At 39.6% G+C, this 22,475-nt stretch overlaps 1 protein-coding gene across 4 annotated transcripts in view; it reads right to left on the minus strand.

Moving 5' to 3' along the window:
• Positions 1-739: 739 nt before the first annotated feature.
• The window catches only part of OTUD7A (OTU deubiquitinase 7A), a 275,367-nt gene continuing 253,631 nt past the window's right edge, over positions 740-22,475 (minus strand). For 2 of the 4 annotated variants that reach the window (XM_054043157.1, XM_054043158.1), the window contains exons 12-14: positions 5,694-5,808; positions 5,353-5,437; positions 740-2,357 (exon numbers count right to left, since the gene is read on the minus strand). In XM_054043157.1, coding sequence (XP_053899132.1) covers positions 927-2,357; positions 5,353-5,437; positions 5,694-5,808 — 1,631 coding nt within the window. In that variant the 3' untranslated portion in view covers positions 740-926. Of the gene's footprint in view, positions 2,358-5,352; positions 5,438-5,693; positions 5,809-9,402; positions 9,540-15,348; positions 15,777-22,475 lie in introns of those variants that run through there. The other 2 variants (XR_008446571.1, XM_054043159.1) reach the window with 2 other exon arrangements.

The following is a 22,475-nucleotide window of genomic DNA, read 5'->3' on the forward strand; positions in this document are numbered from 1 at the left end:
GTGCTGAACAGTTCAGCCAGCCCTAGACTGTGGCAAAAAATTCTGGCTGGTGAGCAAGTTCTGGAAGTCCTTTAAGGTAGTTTTTATAGATTTCTCCTCACCTTCACAGCCATAAAAATGCTGCTGAAATTCATGTGACTAAGATTATTTGCTGGGATTTGTGTGTCATACAAAATCTTGCATGTAATAGGGCCAGAGTATATTTCTAACAATGTCCAATATCTGTCTTGCAATTCACAACCAATTAACAAATGGATTGACTAGTTCAGATTTTTACTGAACTGTGAGGAAAAAATCCGCAAGCACCCATGCTTATGAGGAGATTCAGTCCTCATGAATCCAGACCTTCATTCACACATTTCTGGAGACACTGCGTTTCACACTAAATGAATACAAAATGTTTACAGTAATGTAATATGTCACTATGTTAAAAATTTGCAGTATGCAAAATGACTACCCTTCTAAAAACAGGGGCTATGAAAAATTTACTTTCTATTGAGAAAAAAATCACCCCATGATGGCTATAGAATTTCAAATGTATATGAGGCAGATACTATCCTATTACAATACCACATCTCCAGTATTATGACTTTTTCCCTGTCATTCTACTACCTGAGTGATGTCAGTGTAAATTCAGGCACCATTAGTACATTTTTGACCAAACATATACACAGCACTGACAAAGGAGTAAACAACCTTTCAGCTTACCAGTGTATGTAAAAAAGACACTGACAAAATGGAAAATAATAAATTCTTTATGATAAATTAATCCTCTTATTTCTGCACTGTCCCAGAAAAGTGACAAGCTAGACATTATTTACCCATCATTCCCTTTTCAGGATTCCTTTTTCCATAATCCATTGCTATTTACTTTGCAAGTAAGAAAATGTTTAACCTAAGTAGTCAGGGAAGGATCCTCACAATCCTCAATGCCGGTGTCCTTTACTTTCTCTCTCCCTACGCTTTAACTCCTCTTTGTAGCAGTATGAGCAGTAATTTTCAGTCTCAGGACGACCATAAAAGGAACAGTTCTCTTTCTTGCAACGGTTCTGCTGGATGGAATATATTGGGGAAACTGTGCTTCTGCCTCGGTTTTTATCATTGTTCAACCAGGTCTGAGGAGCCTCCTCATCAGCATATTCTAAGCAATTTCTAATATCACCGGTATTAAACCCATTTGTAAATGTCTGTGACTTGTGGTCGGTAGGCATGGCGTAGGTCAGTGATTCCACTGTGTTCACTGTACGGATACCTGATATCCGCGCTGGGCTATAACTCTGTGAAGACAGTGATCGATTTTGTTGGGGATAAGTGGCACATGTTTTTAAGGTGCCAACCACTGGCTTATAGCTATCATCTTGGAAGCTTGATGGCTTGGAGTTGACATCATGCAAATGAATAACGCTTTGCCTTTGAACAGGTGGAGTATGGCTATAGTGGGCAGATACCGGAACGGGTCCACTTTTCTTAGCACTATTACTTGGTGAAGAAAATGACCCTGGAGTGGGACTAGTGCGATCTTTAAATTTTAAAACCAGTTGAGTTGTATGGCTTTGAGGCAAGACTGGTGATGCCCTGTCCTGAGGAGATGATTCTAACTTTTCTTTTGAATATGCTTCTTGCTCCAGTTTCCTGCAAGATGACCCATTGAGAACAGCTTTTTTCTCAGCCTCCTTTCGCTTCTGTTCCTGCTCGGCATTGAAGCGCTCTTGGGCACTGGTCAGGTAATAGCCGATCATCTCCTCATGGAACTGATGCCTATGGCTAGTCAGAAGAAGGCCAGCAAAAATAAACTTGCGTTCTCCTTGCATGGCAGCTCTCAAAATGTTGAGGCTGAGCTTTACATCAGTGCTGTATTTCCACGGGTCAGACTGTTTGTCAGAGAGGGATTTTGTGTTTATCTTTTCGGCAGGTGAAATGCTCGCCTTGTCAGTAGGAGAGGGAGTTGTCTTTTCAGATGGAGACGTGCTCGCAGACTGTCCGGACTCCTCTTTGCTCCCTTTGCGAGACTTCGACTTCTTCTCTTTGACTTTTTCTGTGATGTCGCCATTCTTCCCATTCCCTGAGTTTGCTCTGCTCATTTTCCCATGCACTAGCCCTCCCAGCCCACCCATATTCTTTTTCAGCTTAATTCCTAGAGTTTTACTGAGGCTTCCAAGTTTATTGGCAACTGAATCCGTCCTGTTTTTGTCTTTATCTTTCCTCTGTTTGTCTTTTTCCTTTTCTTTACCATTTTTGCCATTGCTGCCATTTGAATTACTACAGATGGAATCTCGGTCTGAGTCCATTGAGTCGGCCAGAGACTGAACATCCTCCCCTGCTGAAGCGGTGGGCGATTCTGGCTGGGCCAAAGGGGCCTGTTAGGGAAAATTAGTTATGATTAGATAGAATAAAATCAGTTTTACACAAGGATTATGTTTTATATCCCCCATCAAATTGCTCTAACTTGTAGCTTTAAATCTACACAGAGCTATTTTAAAGTTACGTTTTAATTAACCTCTGTAGCCTACAGGGCCTACAATGAACAAAACAGAAGGTATATTACTTCAGGGATAAGTGTATATTCTGCAACAATATTAGTTTATAAAAAAAATACACTACTGTCAATCACAAAATGCGGAAGAGTTAACATTTATTTGGAAATCTGAGTTCCGGTTCATGCTTGAAGGTGAAACTACACAACAGTTTGTACAGAATATAGTTACAAAAGGATCCCAAATGGGACACTAAAAATTCTTGCAGCTTTCAAACTTGCACATGTTCATTCTAATTTGCAAAATTCTACTCACCCACTTGTTGAGAGTAAGTGACATTTTTTGCTGGGTGAGAGAGTAAAGTTCTTCATTATCATCACCGTCAAGGTAAAGGATTGGTAACTGATTTTATGCCAGGACTAGTAAATTTAACTACAATTCTGCAAGACTATTAACTTAGTGTCAATTTTGTTCTGAAGAGCAACATTAACACTTAGTTCAAATCTGCACTCCCTCTCTCATACGTGAGATATTTGCCCAGTTTGTGCTCTGTGGTAGCGAGGCTACCACCCCATTCTCAAGGTACATTGCTATAATAATTTTATGGGGATTCATGGAAGCCGGACAATAACAGCACTAGCAAATGCTATGAAAATAACAGTTAAGTGACTTGCAAGGTACCCAAACTATGAATACAGTTCAGTCCTAGCTGGCAACACCCCTACCCTCTCAATTCTGAGCCTCCCTGGAGCAGATGCTGCAAATCATACTAAATTGTGAGACCTGTCTGGGATAGAGACCAGTGTTCATTAGGGTCTAAGTTGAGATCATAAGCTCATTTGTGACTACCGGGATAAAAATAAGTCTCCGGAACTGGGAAAGAGAGACTCTAAAACTACTGCAACAGCTGGCCTCTTTGGTGAAACTCTTGCTAACGTAGAGGGCTGATCCTGTGAGATGATGAGCGCCCAAACATTCACTCACTACATGGATATTGAGCATGTTCAGCATCAGGAAGCACCAGGTCTTTACATCTGCCAAACAGCAAATATGAGAAGTTTAACTAACCATAATCCTTCAGAGCAAAATTCATCCCTGTGCAAAAAGCCAATACTGGGACTATGTCTCAATTAAGTCCTCAAAATAAGGCTTAAGTGGTGCATATGCTTGTACTGGCCCCAGGGGTGCTGGAATAACTTTTATAGTAGGGGTGCTGAGAACCAATGAACCAAACTGTAAATCCTGTATATATTGGAAACCACTTCAAGCCAGGGAATGTGACAGCACCCCCAGCACCAGCACCTATATGCCCTCTGCAAAAGGGGCAATTTCACCCTCATTCCATCGGGGAAAAGTTTCAGCTCTGCTGGGGAATTACTATGAGTTATGCCATTCTGCCCATCCAAAATAAACCTGTCAATAATTAGTTTATTACTATCTAGATGTGCAAAAGCACAAGTGAGACAACATTATGCTCTCAGCAGAGTTACTTATACATTGTGACTCAATAAGAACTGGTTCTACTTCTCTGGTATAGACACTGAATCAAAGACACCCATACAAACAACAGAAGGCGCAGCAGTACTCTATCCTTATACACATTATATTACAGATGAATATTGGATGCAAGAACAAGGACAAATCTATCATCTTCTCCAACACTAAGGATAAAATCCTGGCTCTACTGAAATCAATAGGAATTTTGCCAGTGACTTCAATGGGGCCAGGATTTCCCTCTAGGAGTTTTCTTCAGTTCAGTTAAAAACGAGGTTCACGGTTGCTTTATAAAACAATGTCCACCCCACATTGCAGAAGAATGAAAAGCCAGCCCATAAGCCTGTCAGCTAATACAATAATAATAATAATTAATCCAGACAGATTAATTCAGTGGAAGCAAAGGGGAGGTGGTAGGTAACACCTCAATGGGACCAGACATGATTCACGAACAATGGGGTGAAATGAGGATCTGTTAATGAAAGGGATGGGCAGAGAGTATGTGGGAGGAATTGGAGCTGACAGAGGAAAGAAAGGGTCTGGAAGTCTTTTACTAGGAGTGGTGCCTTCAATGAACATACACTGCACCTTGTAAAACTAATTTTTTCTCCTGCAGACCTTCGCTGTTTCCCCTGAACCCTCAATTTCTCTTTTCAACCCCCGGTTGAGCTGGGTGCCTAACTACCTTTGTCCTCGCCCATCAACTTTTTGACACTAGATTAACCCCCATCTCCTTTAATATGATTTGCATGGGAATTGTGTGAGAGAGATTCAGCAATGAGGTCCCAGCTGTGCACCATTTTAAATAGCTTCCTTCTCCCAAGGTGCCAGGCTGCCATTTTAGCAGCAGTTTGTGGCCCTGTCAGGCACTTTCTAATGTAAAAGTGGAGCTATGAGCTATCCAGTGGTCCAAATTTAGTTCTTATAAGAGAAACTGAGTTGAAATTGGATTTTTAGACAGTAAAATGCTGCTGAAAGGGCAGCTGACCTTCTGGGAATATGGGAGCATAATGCAGAGAAGGGCCTAAATAGTTCAGGAAACCTTTAAAAATAAAGAGAGAATTAAACAAACAAACTAGAGAAAAATAATTCCAAATAGTAGTTTTACTAGAAACTACTTTTCAAAGTGGAGTGCATGCTGCAAAAACACCCATGCAGCTGTGTGTGTGTGTGTATGTGTATGTGTTTTTAAAGAAAATGAGATGGAAAATTTACAAGACGTATTCCAAAATCAGTGAGCTACACCAGGCTGTGTGCCTTTATCGGTTATTGGTTCACTCCTGAGGTGGCACAAGGCAGGTAGCCGAACCCTGCAATCTCTGCTATGAACACGCCCTGTTGTGGCTTATTTCTCTTCTGTTGTTTAGACAGGGGGAAGGGTTACCCGTGTTTCAGATGGTATGCGTATCCAAGTTACATTCATGTAGCTGTGCAGGAGATTAAGCTTTGCCTCCAGAGACAGAATCAAGCTGAAGAAAAACAGAGGAAAGAGAACAGATGACTAATTAGTTAAAAATACCTCCAAGGAAAATCAATACTCACACTTCACCGCAGGAGAGAATTTGCATTGTTCAGATTAACTGCAGCTCACGGCATGTTAGTAAGGTTGAGAACCACCCACCTCTTTTTCCCCAATAAAGCTCTCTAATAGTGAGTGTCCCAGAACATAGATCAGGCTTGATGGGTTCAAGACACATTATTGTTAAGATTACAGAGAGTTCTTACCTGGCCAGTCTGGTGTTATCATTGTCATCTTTCCCCCACTCCCAGTCTTTCCCAGGATCAACCGCAAAGTGCAAAGGCAGTAACTTGTGTTCAGAGTCAGTCAGAGGGATCACCGCTGAAGAGAAGAAGAAATCAGGAGTGAAAAAATGGGTTTAGCTGGGAAAAGCGTAGAAGAAATAATTGGCTGAAGGAAAGAACCAGTACAGGAATATGGTGCAAAGGCCTCTTATACTCAAAACAGTCTCCCAATTCCTGTGTGATATGTGCCACCTCTCTCCTCTAAACCCAGGCCTTTTGTGAAGCATTTTGACACTGATTCCCCCCACACATCTGAACCGTAATCTCTGGTACTGTATTTGTCTGACACTGCATTCAGTGCTGTAGCCTGTACTTATGCCAGTAGTCTCACTGCAACTAATGAGGCTAATTGGCATGAACTAGGGCTACTGCCATGAATGAAAGTTGAAGGATCAGCTTCTTAAACCTTGTCTACACTACAAAGTTGTACAACTTTAACTCTACTGGTACAGTTAAAGCAATACAACCCCCTCTAGTGTGGATGCAGGTATACTGTATAAACAGGCTTATTCTGGTATAGGTTATTCATGTATGGGAAGAGGAATGAGCTATACTGGTATCAAGGACCTTTATTCTGGTATAGCTGCATCCACACGAGGGGTTCTACCAACATACCTCTCTGGGTAAGTATATATCTGACATCACAAGCTATCATGGTTACAGCAGAACAAAATCTGTGTGTAGACCAGACCAAGGAAGCTCTTTGGAGCAAGGACCCTGACATTTTGTAATGCACAATGTACATCTACAGGGATATATTACATTATAAATATCAGTAATAGCTGAAATAAACCCCCCATCTTAGCACCATGCAGATTATATATACAAACACACCTTATATTGTGTTTGTATATATAATCTGCATGGTGAGTGTCTTTCATAGTTAATACCTTTTCATTTTTCACTACTAAAGAAATAAAGGTTGATAATTTGAATCTAAATTCTTCAACTGTTGCTTACGGCATGAACAAGGCTCTGCCATCCCGGTCTATTCTGAGCCACTCTTTGCATGTTCTCAATATGTTCTTATGGCCCATAAAGTTGATAAGAGCATTCAAAATTGAAACATGAAGCAGAGAGGGAGTCTGGAGATTTCTGACTCAGGCAATGATTGCCAGTTAAGGTATTTAAGAGCCTGAGGCAAAGCTCAATGCATGATCCAGTCAGCATGCTATTTAAGGACTGCTCAAGCCCATTGAAAGGATCACTGCTACTGGGCTATCCCCCACTGTTGTTTTCTTTCTTTTTGCTGTTCTGCCTGCTTGGTGTTTGCCTCAGGAATGAAGTTTTGCAGCTGTGCTGCGTACTGAGCATGCTGAAGACTCTACTACAATACGTTTTATAGATTCTTAATTGAATACATTGTGAGAAATGTAATGGAGGTTTGAATTAAAATTGGCAGTTTTCTTGTTTCATTTTTTTTAAAAGTTAGTCTCTGTGCTAACATATTGTAGGATGACATTTAATATAAAGCTGTTGAAGGGGGGCTGGGAAGGGAACTCCTCTTTCTCAGAACTCTGCAGCCGATTACTGCTCTAGTGACAACCAATCAAGAAATTTAATTTTCTTTAACATTAGCCTAAAAGACTTACTGTAAATATTCACCCAAGCAAAGCCAAAGGTCAAAGGGACTCCGAAAAGCCAGCCAGCCACATGGCAATGAATAATTCAGAGGTTACTACCTTTACCATAAACAATACTTAACTGTTATTTTCCAGCAGCACAGACATATATATTAGCAACACTGGAAGATGGAGCATTTCTGGATAATTATTGTTGATCACAGAACAGAATGCAGGATGTATAATCTGCATTTGTAACAATAATCATGCTGAAATCAACTATTAATTGTGCCTGATTTAGACATATTTGATGATGACTCCACTATAAAACTATTTTTTGCCTCTTGTTTAATATGATTTTCCACACAAAAGAATGGGGGGGGGGGAGAGGGCAGAGAGAGGGAATGAGGAGGAAAGCAAGAATTGTGTACAAATTCTGTGCCAAGATTGCCCCCTACTGGCAATAGAGTACAATTCTTTATACTGTAGTACATTTTTTTTGTCCAGGTTGTTCTTGTATGAAATATAAAACTGTGGACAATTAGCCAGTTTTAGCTGCATATATTGCCATTAGGTTCAGGTATGGCAATAAGTATTGTTAGAGACTTTAGCTCTTTGAATGACAAGTATTTTGTCATTTGGATGACAAGTATAGTATATGATGTTGCAATTCAAAATTAATTGGAGAGTTCTGCATTAGAGCCACCAAGTCATTGCCCTATGGGGCACTCCAAAGGGCATCAGTACCAAGGAGAAGTGATTACTGGGCCTGATCCCAATCTCATGTACACTGATGTAAATCAGGAGTACCTCCACTGAATTTTATGGCATTATATCAGTGATGGAGTGAAAACAAAATCAAGTCCCATGTGTTTTGAGTGTCATTTACAGTCAAAAGTAAAGTGCAGTCAGAACTTATTAAACCTATGCAAATTAAGTTAATTAAGCAACTGTTATAGACTTAGGCTTTATTATACTCCTCACAAATATATTAAATCAGCACGTTACAGAAAGCAAGCAAGAAAAGAGCCCAACTAAGCCAAGGATAAACACATGCCCAGTCCTGGTGGTGCATGCTTTTGCAGAGCACAGATTGTGATTTGTGAGTTGGGACGTCACGACATGGCTTGAAACCAAAAGCCCTTTACTATTGTCATTTAGTTCCTCCCCGGAAAGTAAATGCACCTTGAGAAACAAAAACATTTAGATTTGTTTGGTTTCATTGTAAGAGAAAATGACAGGTTACAATGAACAGTTTTCATACACAGATTTCAGAGAAATCCATTAAAATGAGCTGTTTTTATATATAACATTTTTATTGATATTTGTAAAAGCTATTTGTATAAATCATAAATTTGGCCTAAACTGTCCTGACAGAGGCCCTCTAATATATTTTAATCAGTAAACAGAGACATTAAGGGTTATAATATTGTACCATCTCCATAAATATGCACAGCTTCTGAAGCTCCTTTCACCTGAATTTTTTTGCAGCCCTGTGATGAGAATATAAACCATAAACTGATTCTTGTGGGTAGTTTGAGGTTAGGATGAGGGAATATTACTCTCTTCATGCACAGTTTAATAGCTAAGTCTTGAATCTTTAAAATTTCACTGTGCTGCCTGTTACGTAAGGTACATTCTATTCAGTAACTTTGATTTCCTGTAGGTGAGATCCACCCTCCGGTATGACAGAAGCAATTGTAAAGTTCAAGGACTGTAAGTAAGACACTTCAGACTAATTTCTAGAGTGAACATGGTAGGTCCAAGTACCCTGCAATTGCCTACCTGCATAATTTGTGGTTGTTTGCTGCTCCAGTATGGTCAAGGATTTTCTTTTGAACAGTCCTAGCTGAAACCTTGCTATAACTCTGTTAACAAGCCCTGCTGCAGATTGGACAGGTCAAAAGTCATTGCAGCTATCGATGAATGACAGCGTTCAATGTCCTCCAAGTGTACTTTTTAAAGTATTTCTAAAGCTATTTGCAAAATAACATGCCCAAATAGGTTCTCTCCAGTGAACCTTTATGATAAATGTATTATGGTCAAAGGACTGTTGTCATACAACTCACAATTATTATTTCAACCTGATTATGAGGAGTCATTTCACTGCTGGCTGGTTGACAAAGCACTTCATTGTAGTGTGGGAGCTCTTAGGTAAGCCTCATGAAACAGTCTCTGCCCCAGTTGGCAAATGTTCTTTTTTTTTCTGAATATATGAACAAAGACGAAAAACCTGGATAAGCAGCCTGTGAGGAGACAAAACTATTGGCAGGTTCTAGCCAGCTGATATATTTCATCCTATAGGACCCAGTTTACAGTTAATGGAACTACCCAATGTGTTGATCAAAGCGATAACTCAAGGACATGTCAAAATGTGTTTCAGGGAAACCACTGGTGACAAATATGTTTTAAAATCCTCTCCAGACAAACAGGGTTCCTCCTGGGGACCTGTGAGCAAGGTAACCCACCTTTATCTTCTCAGTAACTGACAAATTTTGCAACATATATGTACAGGAGTTGAACAAATTTAGATATGGGGTATATGAGGGCAAAATGATAAGTCACTGGGGTTTCACCTATAAATGCTAATGGAGTTTTACTTATAAGTCAAAGCTCCAGATTTCATCTGGTGAGACTACACAGTCCAAGTAAAACAAAAATCAATCAAAGCTATCTTTCTTCCAAAGCTCTCAAATTACATGATCAATGCTATTCGTATATGGAGAAGAAATCTTTATTACTGCCTATAATTACACTGTATTTATTTAAAAAAAAAAGCCCAATTCTTAACAGACGTTGATAGGCACAAATCCCCTCTATTCTCAATGGGACTATGAACAATTTTTATGTTTTTCTTTGGTATTTATTAGCTACACTGCATATTTAGGGATAATACGGCCTGGTGGATCTGACCCTTGGAAGATTACCTCAGATAGGGCATTCCTGTGGTGATATGGTACATCATTGTGGCTATCACTCACTCCCTGCCCCAGCTGCCAGTGTGGCAAGGAAAAAATGGGTATGAGTGGAGCATCTCTCTGTCCATCTAATTCCTGGCTGTCCTAATAGTATCTAAAGAGCACTGGCAGCTGCATATACTACATTAGTCCTGAGGCTGCTGTACTATTTATCAGCATTCAGGCTGGAGCCTGAATGGTGTAGCATTCCCACCACCCCAGATTTATGCCAAACATTGCTTGGCTGAACAACATGTGGACTTGCACTAGCATGCAATACAAAACCAGGTCACACTAAAATACTACTTTGATTCAACTGCCCCTGTGGTTAGCCTGTCACTATCTTTGCTTGTATGATTCAATTTAAGTGAAGCAGTCTAGGGCATAAGAAAGAGTAAATCCCTAAGAAGTTTTTCAGAGGAAATAATATATAAGCAAACCCAATATTTAAAATTACATTGATGCCCATAGGGATCTTCAACAGCTTTCAGTTATCCCACACCTTTTGCATGCAAATACAATTACATGAAATAGCCCCGAGGAGATTACATATCTCTACAAAGAGTATTTTATATTATCTCTAATACCAACATTTTGATCATTCAAGATTATATTCACCACCACCAAGGGAAATGTGTTCCCTAATTATTAAAAATAAAATATGTTGGCAATGTACAATAAATAACAGGAACATATAATAGCTTGTAATAATAGCAATATGTCACTAGGTGGCATTAAAGGGTTTAATTTACTGAGTACTGTAATTAGTGCATAGAGAATGGAGTTTATTTGAACAGTAGTATTCATCACCCCTCTGAGTGTGTGGATGTCATGGCGGTTAAGGGATTGGGAGGAGAGTAAGCCTGTTTGCAGAATTTACTCAAGTGAGCTGTGACAAGTACATGCTAGGGTCTTCCTCCCATCCCTTTTTAAACTGCAATTTTGGGGGCTCCCTCAGCCACCACTGGGCACTACAGTAAACAAAATTCTGGTGGTTGCTAGTTAACCACATGCATGAGGCATTATAACTGCAGAGTGGCATTGACCAAGCAATAGTCAAACAGTCAAATGCATAAAACTACACACCCATCCTGCCATGTACCAATTATGCTACAAGCCTTTGGAGATCCCATTCAGAAATGCAAAGCTCAGAATGTCAGGTTTCAGAGTAGCAGCCGTGTTAGTCTGTATTCACAAAAAGAACAGGAGTACTTGTGGCACCTTAGAGACTAAAAAATGTATTTGAGCATAAGCTTTCATGGGTGACAGCCCACTTCTTCGGATGCATAGAATGGAAAATATATTGAGGAGATATATATACACATACAGAGAGCATGAAAAGGTGGGAGTAGTCTCTAAAGATCAGAATGCAACACAAACACGCTTCCTAAAATGACTGTTTGCTGTCCAATCAATGCTCTACTTTGCAGGAACTGACAGGGTACCAAGAACCAGGTCACACTGTGCTTCTGGTTTGTGGATTTTTTGCTTCTCTATTTTTCTCAATTTGCTTCTCTATTTTTGTGTGCTTCCTAACGATGGCCTCTAATCATACAACAACTCACTCACTCTCTAGTACAATTACTACCCACGGGAATACAAGCGTACAAGAACGTACAAGCGTACAAGAACGCAGCTTTCGAACAAGCACAACAAGCTTTCTTTATTAAAAAGATGGTCTCCAGTTTAACCAATGAACATTTTTCTGATTAGCTACAATAGATAACACGCTTAATAGTAATACAACTATGATGATGAAGATAAACTCAAGAGAAAATACGTCTGTATAAAGGTAACCTTATAAAGATTGATTAATTTAAATATTTTCCCCAAATTAACTTTGTGATGCATCGTGTTACCTAGTGCATATTTAGAAGTAAAAATTTCCATTCATTCTTAGCATTTCCTTCAATGAAAGATCCTTATTATCCTACTGGATTGTTTTCAGGAAAAATCCTAATATCCTAAATTATACACTGTAGATCCTGACTGGGAGAGGACTGGGGTCATTTTCACATGAACCCTAAAAACTACAAGAATTAGACTATTGTGCCTACTATTAATAGTAATAACGCTCCTTTGCACTTACATAGCGCCTTTCATCAAAGGATTTCAGAGCACTTTACAAACATGTAATTAAGTCTTACAATATCCCTGTGAGGTAGTTAAGCACTGCACACTCAATATGTTTATACATAGCTGCAAAAAACAGGCAATCACCGAGAATCTAGCTCTCCTCAACAGAGAGGCTCTCATAAAATCTGTGACAATGCAGTATTACATGAATGGAGAAAGAGACACCAGGTGGATGAGGTAATATCTTTTATTGGACCAACTTATTGGGAAGGATCAATTTCCTTTCAAAAGTACAACCACCCACTGATCCCCTTTACACAGCTTCGTCCCTAAGCAAGTTTGCTTCAGGAAGAAGAAAAAGGGTAATAGTAAAAATCCTTGACATGTGACACACGACAATTCTCCAGAGCATTTGGCAAGAGGGACTTCCGTTTATACTTAACACAAAAGATGAAATTAAAACTGATATTTATTAAGAAAACTTCAAATATGTCTTCAAATTAATGGGAAAATAGAAACAGCTTATATTGGTAACCAAAGAGTATGCTGACATATTTTTATGTCAAAGAATGTCATCTCTTTGTACTATTCACCTGTCATATCTCTTGGTGCTCAGTGTGGTAAGTCTCTGAATGAAGCATACTGTCCAAGGTTCACATTGGCTCAGAATTTCTGGCTTTCAGGCAGTGTATTTTAAGCCAGATTCTTATCTTTTTTGCTAGCAGGGCCCGTCATGTCCTGCTTGTAGAGCTGAGGTTCTCTTCTCCCATGCTACCCTTCCCCTTCCTGTCCTTCAAAGGTTTTGCATCTTAGCACCTTTCATCTTGCGGAAAAGAGCTGGACGTGGCTATGACCTAGTCAGAACTATGTAGAGGCCAAATGTGAATGTGAGCTCTCTTGGACCATGTGACAGCCTTTGACACCATGGACTGTGAGGTGCTGCTTACACATCTACAAGACCTGACTCTGCTCTCTTCTTTCAGATGAAATTATTCCCTCTTCCCTCAAAGACCTTCACATGATGAATCCCACAGGAACTATCATTTCTCTTATTCATGATCTTCCTAAGGCCATCAGGAAAGATTCTACAGGCTCTGATGTTGCCATCAGTATGTAGATGACACTTAGCTCTATGCCCCATCTTAATAAATGTGCACTCTGTAATTTCCCTAGTGATCCAGTGTTTGAATAAGGGGAGTGGGGGTGGGGAAAGGGTGAAGAGCTGCAGGCTAAAGGCAGAAGTTATATGAGTTGGGAAGAGTGCAGCATTTTGAGGAACTAGCTGAAAAGGTGACCTGCCCCTCCTCTGCAGGAGTCTGTTACCTGGATCAAAGTGGCACACAGATGCAAAATCATGCTTCACAACTCAAGTGTTTCTAGATACCCAGGGAGTAACAGCAGACAGGGATGTCTCTCACCTTTGGCTTGTTCAGCTATTGTGTTCATTCCTCTAGGAAGTAGATCTATGAACCACAACCCACATATTTATTATCCTCATACAAATATAACTCTTTCCCCCTTGAATTAATACTAGGGGCCCAGAAGCTGCAGCTAGACAGTGCAGCATACAGCAGCCCTTGTTCTAAGCAGAGCTGACTGTATGAATACCTCATACCAGTATCTTGCATGGTACATTGGCTGCCAGTGGGTCCATTTCAAAGCGCTCAAGCTCACCTTCAAAGCCCTGAATGGGTGAGAGTCCCCTTATCTCAGGAACTTTCTGCTCCTCATCATGTATCAGATAAAATCATCAAAGCAAGAACTAAAAAACTATAAAGAAAAAAAGCTTAAGATGGAGGTGTGTTTTAAAATCCAGAAGCTGCACCACAACTGGTAATTTATACAAATATCCATTGAAGTCAGTAACTGGCTAACACACACCAGACCTCCTACAAACCTCTGTAATGAAATGTTACCATAAAGATATATTAAAAACTTGCATCTTTGAGCTCATTGTATGAATTTGCTTTGCAAACTTTCATTTCAGAGAGGATTTTCGAATGGTACCTTAGAAGTGTTTAGGAACTGGCTCCTTTGTGAAAAGAATTCTCACAGTGGTTGGCTGGCTGCTGGTTGTTATTGTTGGTGAGCTGCGAGACAGCTGCCATGTCCATTATGCACAATGCAATTCCCTGCAAAGGCCAAACTGGTTGCCAAGCACCTACCTGAAAAATCCCTTAAACATAAGCTGTTGGAGACCAGGTGCTCAACGTAGGAGAAAAAGGAAATCAAAGATAGGTGCCACTTAAGGCTCAATGGTTTTACTGAATTGATTTTCCCATCATACGCTTGACATTTAGATTCAGTTTTTTCATTTCTGTATTATGTTTCTAGCACTGCTCTCTAATACCAAGTGTTTCTTCAATACTGCACAAAACCACCGTATGACACTGTCCCCTTTTGTACAACCTCATCCAAACTTCTACACAGGAGGACCTGACTGGGTGTTCAAGGTTTGGATGAAGATGTTAGAAGAAGGTGTGTTATAAAAGTTTCTTTCCTCCTCATCCTCCTTTTTATAAACATCCTCCTCTCTAGCTGCAACCTTGTGCATTTTTGTAGCATGATTATCTTCCAAGCAGAAAGACTTTAGAGACTTGTAAGTATTCTCAGACTTCTTATCAAACTGTCTGTACTGGGCTAGCTTGATTATCACTTCAAAAGTTTTTTTTCTCTTAATTAATTGGCCTCTCAGAGTTGGTAAGACAACTCCCACCTGTTTATGCTCTCTGTATGTGCGTATATATATCTCCTCAATATATGTTCCATTCTATATGCATCCGAAGAATTGGGCTGTAGTCCACGAAAGCTTATGCTCTAATAAATTTGTTAGTCTCTAAGGTGTCACAAGTACTCCTGTTCTTCTTTTTGCGGATACAGACTAACACGGCTGCTACTCTGAAACCTGTCTTTAGAGACTTGAAAAGCCAGCAGGTTTTGTTGTTGTGTAACAGGGGTATATGCCTTCCTTTGGGAGTTTAAAACACCTCTGCAGCTTTGTCGGTGAATGAGAAACAGTGTCTGGGTATCAGACTAATTTCTCCTAGCACATATCACTTGTAGAGCACCAAGTTGACCTTATAACTCTCCCTGTTTCCTTAGTAAATACGTTTCCCTCCAACACAATAGGAACAAACACAAATCTGAGTTCAGTTGATTTCCGCCTAACTTGATATGTTTTTGATTAGCTGTGATTTTGATTTGAAAGCAGAACTAGAAGCTTAATTGGGTATGATTTATTCACAGCAGGCTAGAGCTACAACTTTGATTTTATGCACAAGAAATCCAAAATTATGCATCTTTTCTTCAATGATGGTGCTGGAGCAGCAGTCTGCAGGAATACAGCTGGACAAGATACATTTTGAATCAATGGTTATACACACTTAAATCAGCTTTCCAATATGGTGCATCTGAAATGGAAAGGAATCCTTTAAAAAATATAGGTAAGAGCTTTCTGTCTATAGAAATTTTCTGTAAGAAGAGTGTTTGTCTTTGAAAGCCACCAAGTCCAGTGTAAAAATGCATCATTTTAATAGTAATTTTAAACTTACTCCTTTTTTTTAAATAAAGTATTAAAAAACCTACACTGAGATTTTCAAAACTGCCTACATAATTTGGATACATTAATGTGAATTGAACTCCAAAATCCCCTATGCATCATTGAAAAATTTCAGCCTAAATGTATTTGTTTGCTGAGGTATAATAATTCTAGTGAAAATAATTTGCACTTTGGGAGGTTGGACTGGATCCTGTCATCCGAGGATCTCAAAGCTCTTCCTAAATATTAACTAAACCTTGCAACACTAGGGAAGTAAGTATTATTGTACCCATTCTACAGATTGGCAAACAGATAAAAAATAGTTACATGACTTTACCAAAGTCACAAGATGAGTCAGGTGGTAATGGAACCAGGGGTTCGGCTTCCAATTGTCTACTGTACTTACTAGGCAACACTCCCACATGAGTATCTGTAAATCCACATTGTCTGCTTGCCACAAATCACAACTGCAGAATTGCTGGTTTTGCAATTAATTTATTATTGGGCCACTTGTTATCCACAAGTGAAACATTTAAGCTTTAATACCAAAATCTCATGGAAGATACTAAAACTTTGATCCTTTTACATTTAAAAAATATGTTTAAAAATAATATGCTTAGGAGCATCTGAATATCCTCCGCTTAATATCCTGGAGCTATGAGGCTTTCATCTATACTCCAATCAACTCGTAGCCATGCTTCCCCTTCACTTCTTGTCACTTAACTAACCATTTCAAAATTAACATCAACCAAAGCAGACTTAACATTTATTGTGCTTCTTCTATAATTCTTCACTTTTTAGTGCTGCTTTTTTTTTTTTTTTTTTTTAATAAACCGTAAATGTCAAGGACAATTTTCCAAACTCTGTCAAAATCTTGACATCCATCTCTTTCAGAGCAAGTGAAAGAAGAGTGAGTGAGCAAGTGAGTGTGTGGGGGGAGAGCTTGGAGGCAGAGGGACAGGAAGAAGGGAAGGAATGAAATAGGGGAAAGGCAATGACAGTTTCTTCCCCCTTAAATTTTATACATATTCAGTGGAGCCTCCACAGAGGTGATTACACTAATCAGTGAGATGCAGCTGCCTACTGGAGCACTCATCCTTGAGAATTAGCCAAAACAGAGAGTAGCTGCAAAGCTGTATAGAATCAATGCAGCAGAACTAAATTATGTAGAAGAGAAATTTCAGAAAGGCAATGTTTTTCTACCACAGCAGCAGTGGCTACATCTTGACAGTTTAATCTGTAATATTTTTAAAAGGATTATGACTGAAATTTGCTTTGGTTAAGAGAACTGCATCAAAACCTTTATATATTTGACATTTTTGCACTTACAGCATATATGCCTTTGCCAAGGCCAGACCTAAACAAAATTTTAGAGGGGTTTTTTTTTTTTTTGGTCTCTCTTTTGTTGAGGGATCACTGGTAAATAAATACAATTGGAAAGCTTAGAAAAACAAACACAATTATAGCTAGCAAACTAATGTGAAAAACAACCGCAAATCAATTAAAATAAACTAAACTGTCCACTTTTCTGGTTTCCCCAAAAGTTCACAGACCCTGTCAAGTAATTAACACTAATCTTTCTAAACTGATCAGAGAATTTGTGGGGTGTAAGCTACACAGAATCACAGGAGCTATTTACTTCATAGTGTCTCCTTGTAACATTTAAATCAAAGGATGCTTTGAGCTATGTTGGGAGTAGAGCCATTTCATTTATCCATTTACAGGAAATCAGGCTTTATAAAAAGAGTTACTGTGCCTTTGAACTGACAAATTCATGAATAAAGGCTTTTAGGAATAATCAGCTAAACACCCATGATTAAAAGAATTTCAATGCGACAGTTGCTTATTTCACAGTAACAATCTAGAAATCAAGAGACCCATTTTTAGTTGTCTCCTCCTGACTCCCCCAAGAAAAGTATCTTCTAATAACTTGAAACTGATCTGATGAAGAGAGGGAATCAACTTCAGATGGGAATCTCTATCACCCCTGTGCTACAAAAGCACTGGGGCTTTCATATTCAAATAAAAAACAAACAAAAATGCCCCCAGTGTTTGACTTCACATTTGTGGCTTGTATATATCTTCTGTTATTATTGTGTCTAATCCTAACACAAAATATTATTGTGTGAAGATCAAAGGAGACGGGAAAGAGAGCCCTCTGTAGTAACAATCATCCACCAGCTATCTCAAAAGTCAGTCATCAGACCCTTGAAATTCTCCATCTGCTCTGTGACGTCTCCAAGTGAACCATCTTAAGGGGTGAATGACACAGCCCATTCCCCAAGCAGACGGTATTTTGGCCACTTGAGAACAAAGGCTATCACCATTATAAACAGAGTTTTGTGGTTATTACTCTGGATAGATTCTTCATTGAACAAATAATATTTGCCATCCTAGGTTAATTATTCACAATTGAACTACTATTTATAAACTACTATTTATTCCACCAGTAGTGAATCAGTGTTTGTTTCTCTGATCTTTGACCTGTCTAGTTAGAAATACTTCTTCCCACCACTGATAAAGAATATAAGAGGGGGAGGTGGTTCTAATGAAACAGTAAGCCTCTAGAGTAATGGATTGTATTTAGCTGAACTTCATACAATGAAACTTTTCATGGACAGTTTCTTTGTAGGTAGAGGTGTCTTTCAAATTGTGACAATAGCTCAGTTACAACCTGGTGCCAAGTCTGTCATGAGTTTGAATGAGATAGTGTTCATCCAGGTAGCTGTATGTAGAGTAGGATGATAACCTCTTCTGCACTCAGATCTACTAAAAGAAACTAACTGGAATTCTGACTCAACTAATGACTAAGGGCTAGCTTCTGTGGCAGAACAGAGCTTTACTAAATGCAGAATCAAAGAGGTGGGGAGCAAAGATGTCTACCACTAAGCCACATTTATGTTCCCCTGATAGTACGGCTGGTGACGTACCAGGCTGGTCTGGTACCTCGCATAAGCTAGAGCAGTAGGGGATCATTACAGTAGCCAGAAATTACTAGAGCATAGGGAAACTCTTGCCATACCCTGTTTGATCGATCAGTGCTCCCAACACTGTGGCCACTATGGGAATTGGTGTAGGAGCTGTTACACTACTGGAGACTTCCGCACAGGAAGAATCCTCAAGCGAACAAGACCAGCTGCTTTGCGCTGATGGAATGTCACAAAGTACCTGGAATAGTGGCCAGGATCTGGCCCATAGTAGAAAAGACAACCGTTCTATTTTATATTTCATCCAAGCGCGTCTACAAGTAAGTGTACAGTGAGTGGGCCTGTTTAAGCATTCAAAAGTCAGAAAATGACAAAATGAACATTTCACACACAACCTTAACTCTGCCCCTGTGTTTCTGTATGATATAATGTTAATTATACAACATACTCTTTTCAATTAATGCAATAAAATATCATATTGTTTCTTCCATAGTAGTAGGGGCAGATCCTGGAAACACTTGCCACTGGGCATAATGCTGACTACTGTGAGTTGGCTTCAGTGGGACCACTCATAATAGCTAGTGCTATGCCCAATAGCAAGTATTTGCAGGATTGGACCTTTAATACACATATGTAGCAATTTGTAATCGTGCAAGTATACACTAATGGAAACAATTTTAATTGTCATGATGTTCCCACAAAACTTTGTAATTATTATTATTAGTTATTATTTGTATTACCCATAATGCCTAAGATCCCCAGTCCTGGACTGGACCCCACTGTGTAAGGTGCTAAACACAGAACAGAAAAAAAGAGTCCCTCCCCCAAAGAGCTCCCAATCTAAGTTGTCTTAGACTTTTAATGTGATAACTTCTTTTGTCACATTATTTATTTCCAGTGATTTTGCCAACATCTGTACTCTCCATTCTGTTGTCAGCCAGCAGCAAATGTTTCTGGGTCTAGTAAAAAGGTTGAAGAAAATATGCCCACATTTTCAAAAGTGGCTTCTATCTGTGGATGACTTAGCTTCCAGGATTTAATAGTTCAGACCAAAATTTATAAAAAAGAATAACTCAAAATAATTTCTGTACATTTTGCAGAAGACATTAAAATGTGTTTGATGGCTCCCATTGGAGGAAAAACCATTTATATTATTTCATAAACAAAAGAATCCCCATTTTTTTTACATTTGAGGACTTAAGTAGGAGTAAGTAGTACATTGGCATTATGCTGACCTTCTGAACGGGGGTGAATTTCATCCTCTGCACATAGATGAAGAGTTTTGCGTGTGAAAATTCTATATGTACAAAGAGATATTTGTAAAATTGTATTGTACTGATCTGTCAAGCTATAATCCATGTGATATTTATAAAAACAGAGTCCCTTTTCATTATAACAAAAGCAGGTATCCATTATCAACTTTGAGGAAAACTGCATTTGCACCATTAACCAGATGCCAGGCTGCAGGCATTTAAACAAGAACTGCCAACTCTTAGCTGAAGACCAGATAAGTTCACCTAGATGTTATTTTTTGTTCAAAATAGGTATTATCTTATAATAATGTATTCAGTGTTCAGACTCTATGAAATGCTTGTAAGTTGCTGCATGCATTTATCTCACCTGTAATGTCAGTATTCCATGCTATAAGAAAATATGTAAGTTTTGCTTTATAGCTTTGCAAAATGTTTGCTCTGAACTCGTGAACCCAGGCATTGGAATCGTTCCCCCTGCCCATCCAGGAGGACTATCAAAATTTAAGTGGGCCATTATAAGATAAAAGCTTTGTTAATTGCCCTATCCACCCATGGAGAAGTACATGAAAAAGGCCTTGTCCCATCGCTTTGAACACTGGAAGAGGGAAATAAACATAGTTGATATGAAGATTTTTCATCTCCTTGCTGTTTGAACTCTCACAGGGCCAGAGAAGCCAAAGTGAAGCCAGAGATCCTGGGGGTTACCTCTGGGGTCTGCCCTAAAAGACACTTTGAATTGACAGTTCACTACAACTCCGTCACTTTTAGGATTTAGAGGATAACTCATGTGTTTGTATATGTTTGCTTGCTTTAACCTGTTAATAACTCATTTCTTTTCCTAATTAATAAACCTTTAGATAGTTTACTACAGGATTGCCTACAGGAGTTGTCTTTGGTGTAAGATCTAGGGTATCAATTGATCTAGGGTAAATGACTGGTCTTTTTGAACTGGTGTAGGAGCAGGATTTTATAATTGTACTATGAGAATTAATGTATGATTTGATTTCATCCTTCCAGCCACCCTTTTTGAATAGCAGAAACAGGGGCGGCTCTATGTGTTTTGCCGCCCCAAGCACAGCAGTCAGGCGGCTTTCAGTAGCGCACCTGCGGGTGGTCCGCTGGTCACGCCGATTCGGCGGCATGCCCGCGGGAGGTCCACCGCTCCTACGGCTTCGGCGTACCCGCCACCAAATTGCCAACGAATCCGCGGGACCGGCGGACCTGCTGAAGGCAGCCTGACTGCTGCCCTCACAGGGACCGGCAGGCTGCCCCCTACGGCTTGCTGCCCTAGGCACGCGCTTGCTGTGCTGGTGCCTGGAGCCGCCCCTGAGCAGAAAGGAATGACCCTCTGGAACTATGGGATTCTGTTTCCCATATGGATTACAAATTGGGCCCTTTTTAATTCTTTGTTTTAAGGTTTAGTTAATAAGAGACAGGATCCTGTATTGTGTCTATGTTAAGTAGATTAGAGGAACATTGAAGGCCTGGGCTTCAGTGTGAATTGTTTTGGTTATAAACTTAGCAAGGTTTAATTTACAATGTCTTTTTGCTCGATATAAAATACTGCTGTTTGTATTCTCAAAGGTCTCTGTAAAAGACTGTTTGTGTGAATGAGGAATGCATGCATGAGGAAAAGATAAGGTGTGAAGGCCATTGTTAACCAGATGGTCAAGAAAGGAGGAGCAAAGACACTTATCATGACTTCTTGATGCCAGAGAACCATCAACGAGTATCCATGATTGAGGAAGGGCAAATTGACGACCCTGAGGTGGAGGCTGGCACACCTAAAGACAATTGATTAAATCAAATCGGGAACAGGATGACCCTCTCGGAGGTGTTTTGGAATGTTTACATCAAAAGATAACACCAATTAAGGAGTAACCCGTCATAAACTGACACAGCAAAATCCATAGACTTCAACAGAGAAAAAAGACTATAAGAACAGGGTGCTTTGCCATGGGGTTTGGGTTCATCCTGCCACACTCCAGGAGCATTGGATCCGACCGACAGAGCCCAGCTCCCCTCTATGACCAATCTGGCTGGCCACTAGATTGATCCAGACTCTGGACTGGTAACTATAAACATCAACTGGCAGGACTGTGTGCATGGTGTGTGTGTGTGTGTGTGTGTAACTGAAAAGCATATGCTAACTGCTGTATTCTCAATAAATGGGGCGTTTTTGCCTTCTCTCCTATAAAAGATCTTGTGTGCTTCTTATAACACTGGAAGCAACCTGAATATTGTGTGATTTTTGGTGTAAGTGACCATTTATCACTAAGTCCAGTTTGCTTTGGTGGCAAGATAGACTGAAGACTCTAAGGGAACTGTCTGTAACTCCATGGCGAGACTGTTAAAGTGATCCAGAAGTTCACATATGTTACTGGCTTGGTG

Source organism: Malaclemys terrapin, chromosome 10 (genome assembly GCF_027887155.1).
Source record: "Malaclemys terrapin pileata isolate rMalTer1 chromosome 10, rMalTer1.hap1, whole genome shotgun sequence".
NCBI lineage: Eukaryota > Metazoa > Chordata > Testudines > Emydidae > Malaclemys > Malaclemys terrapin.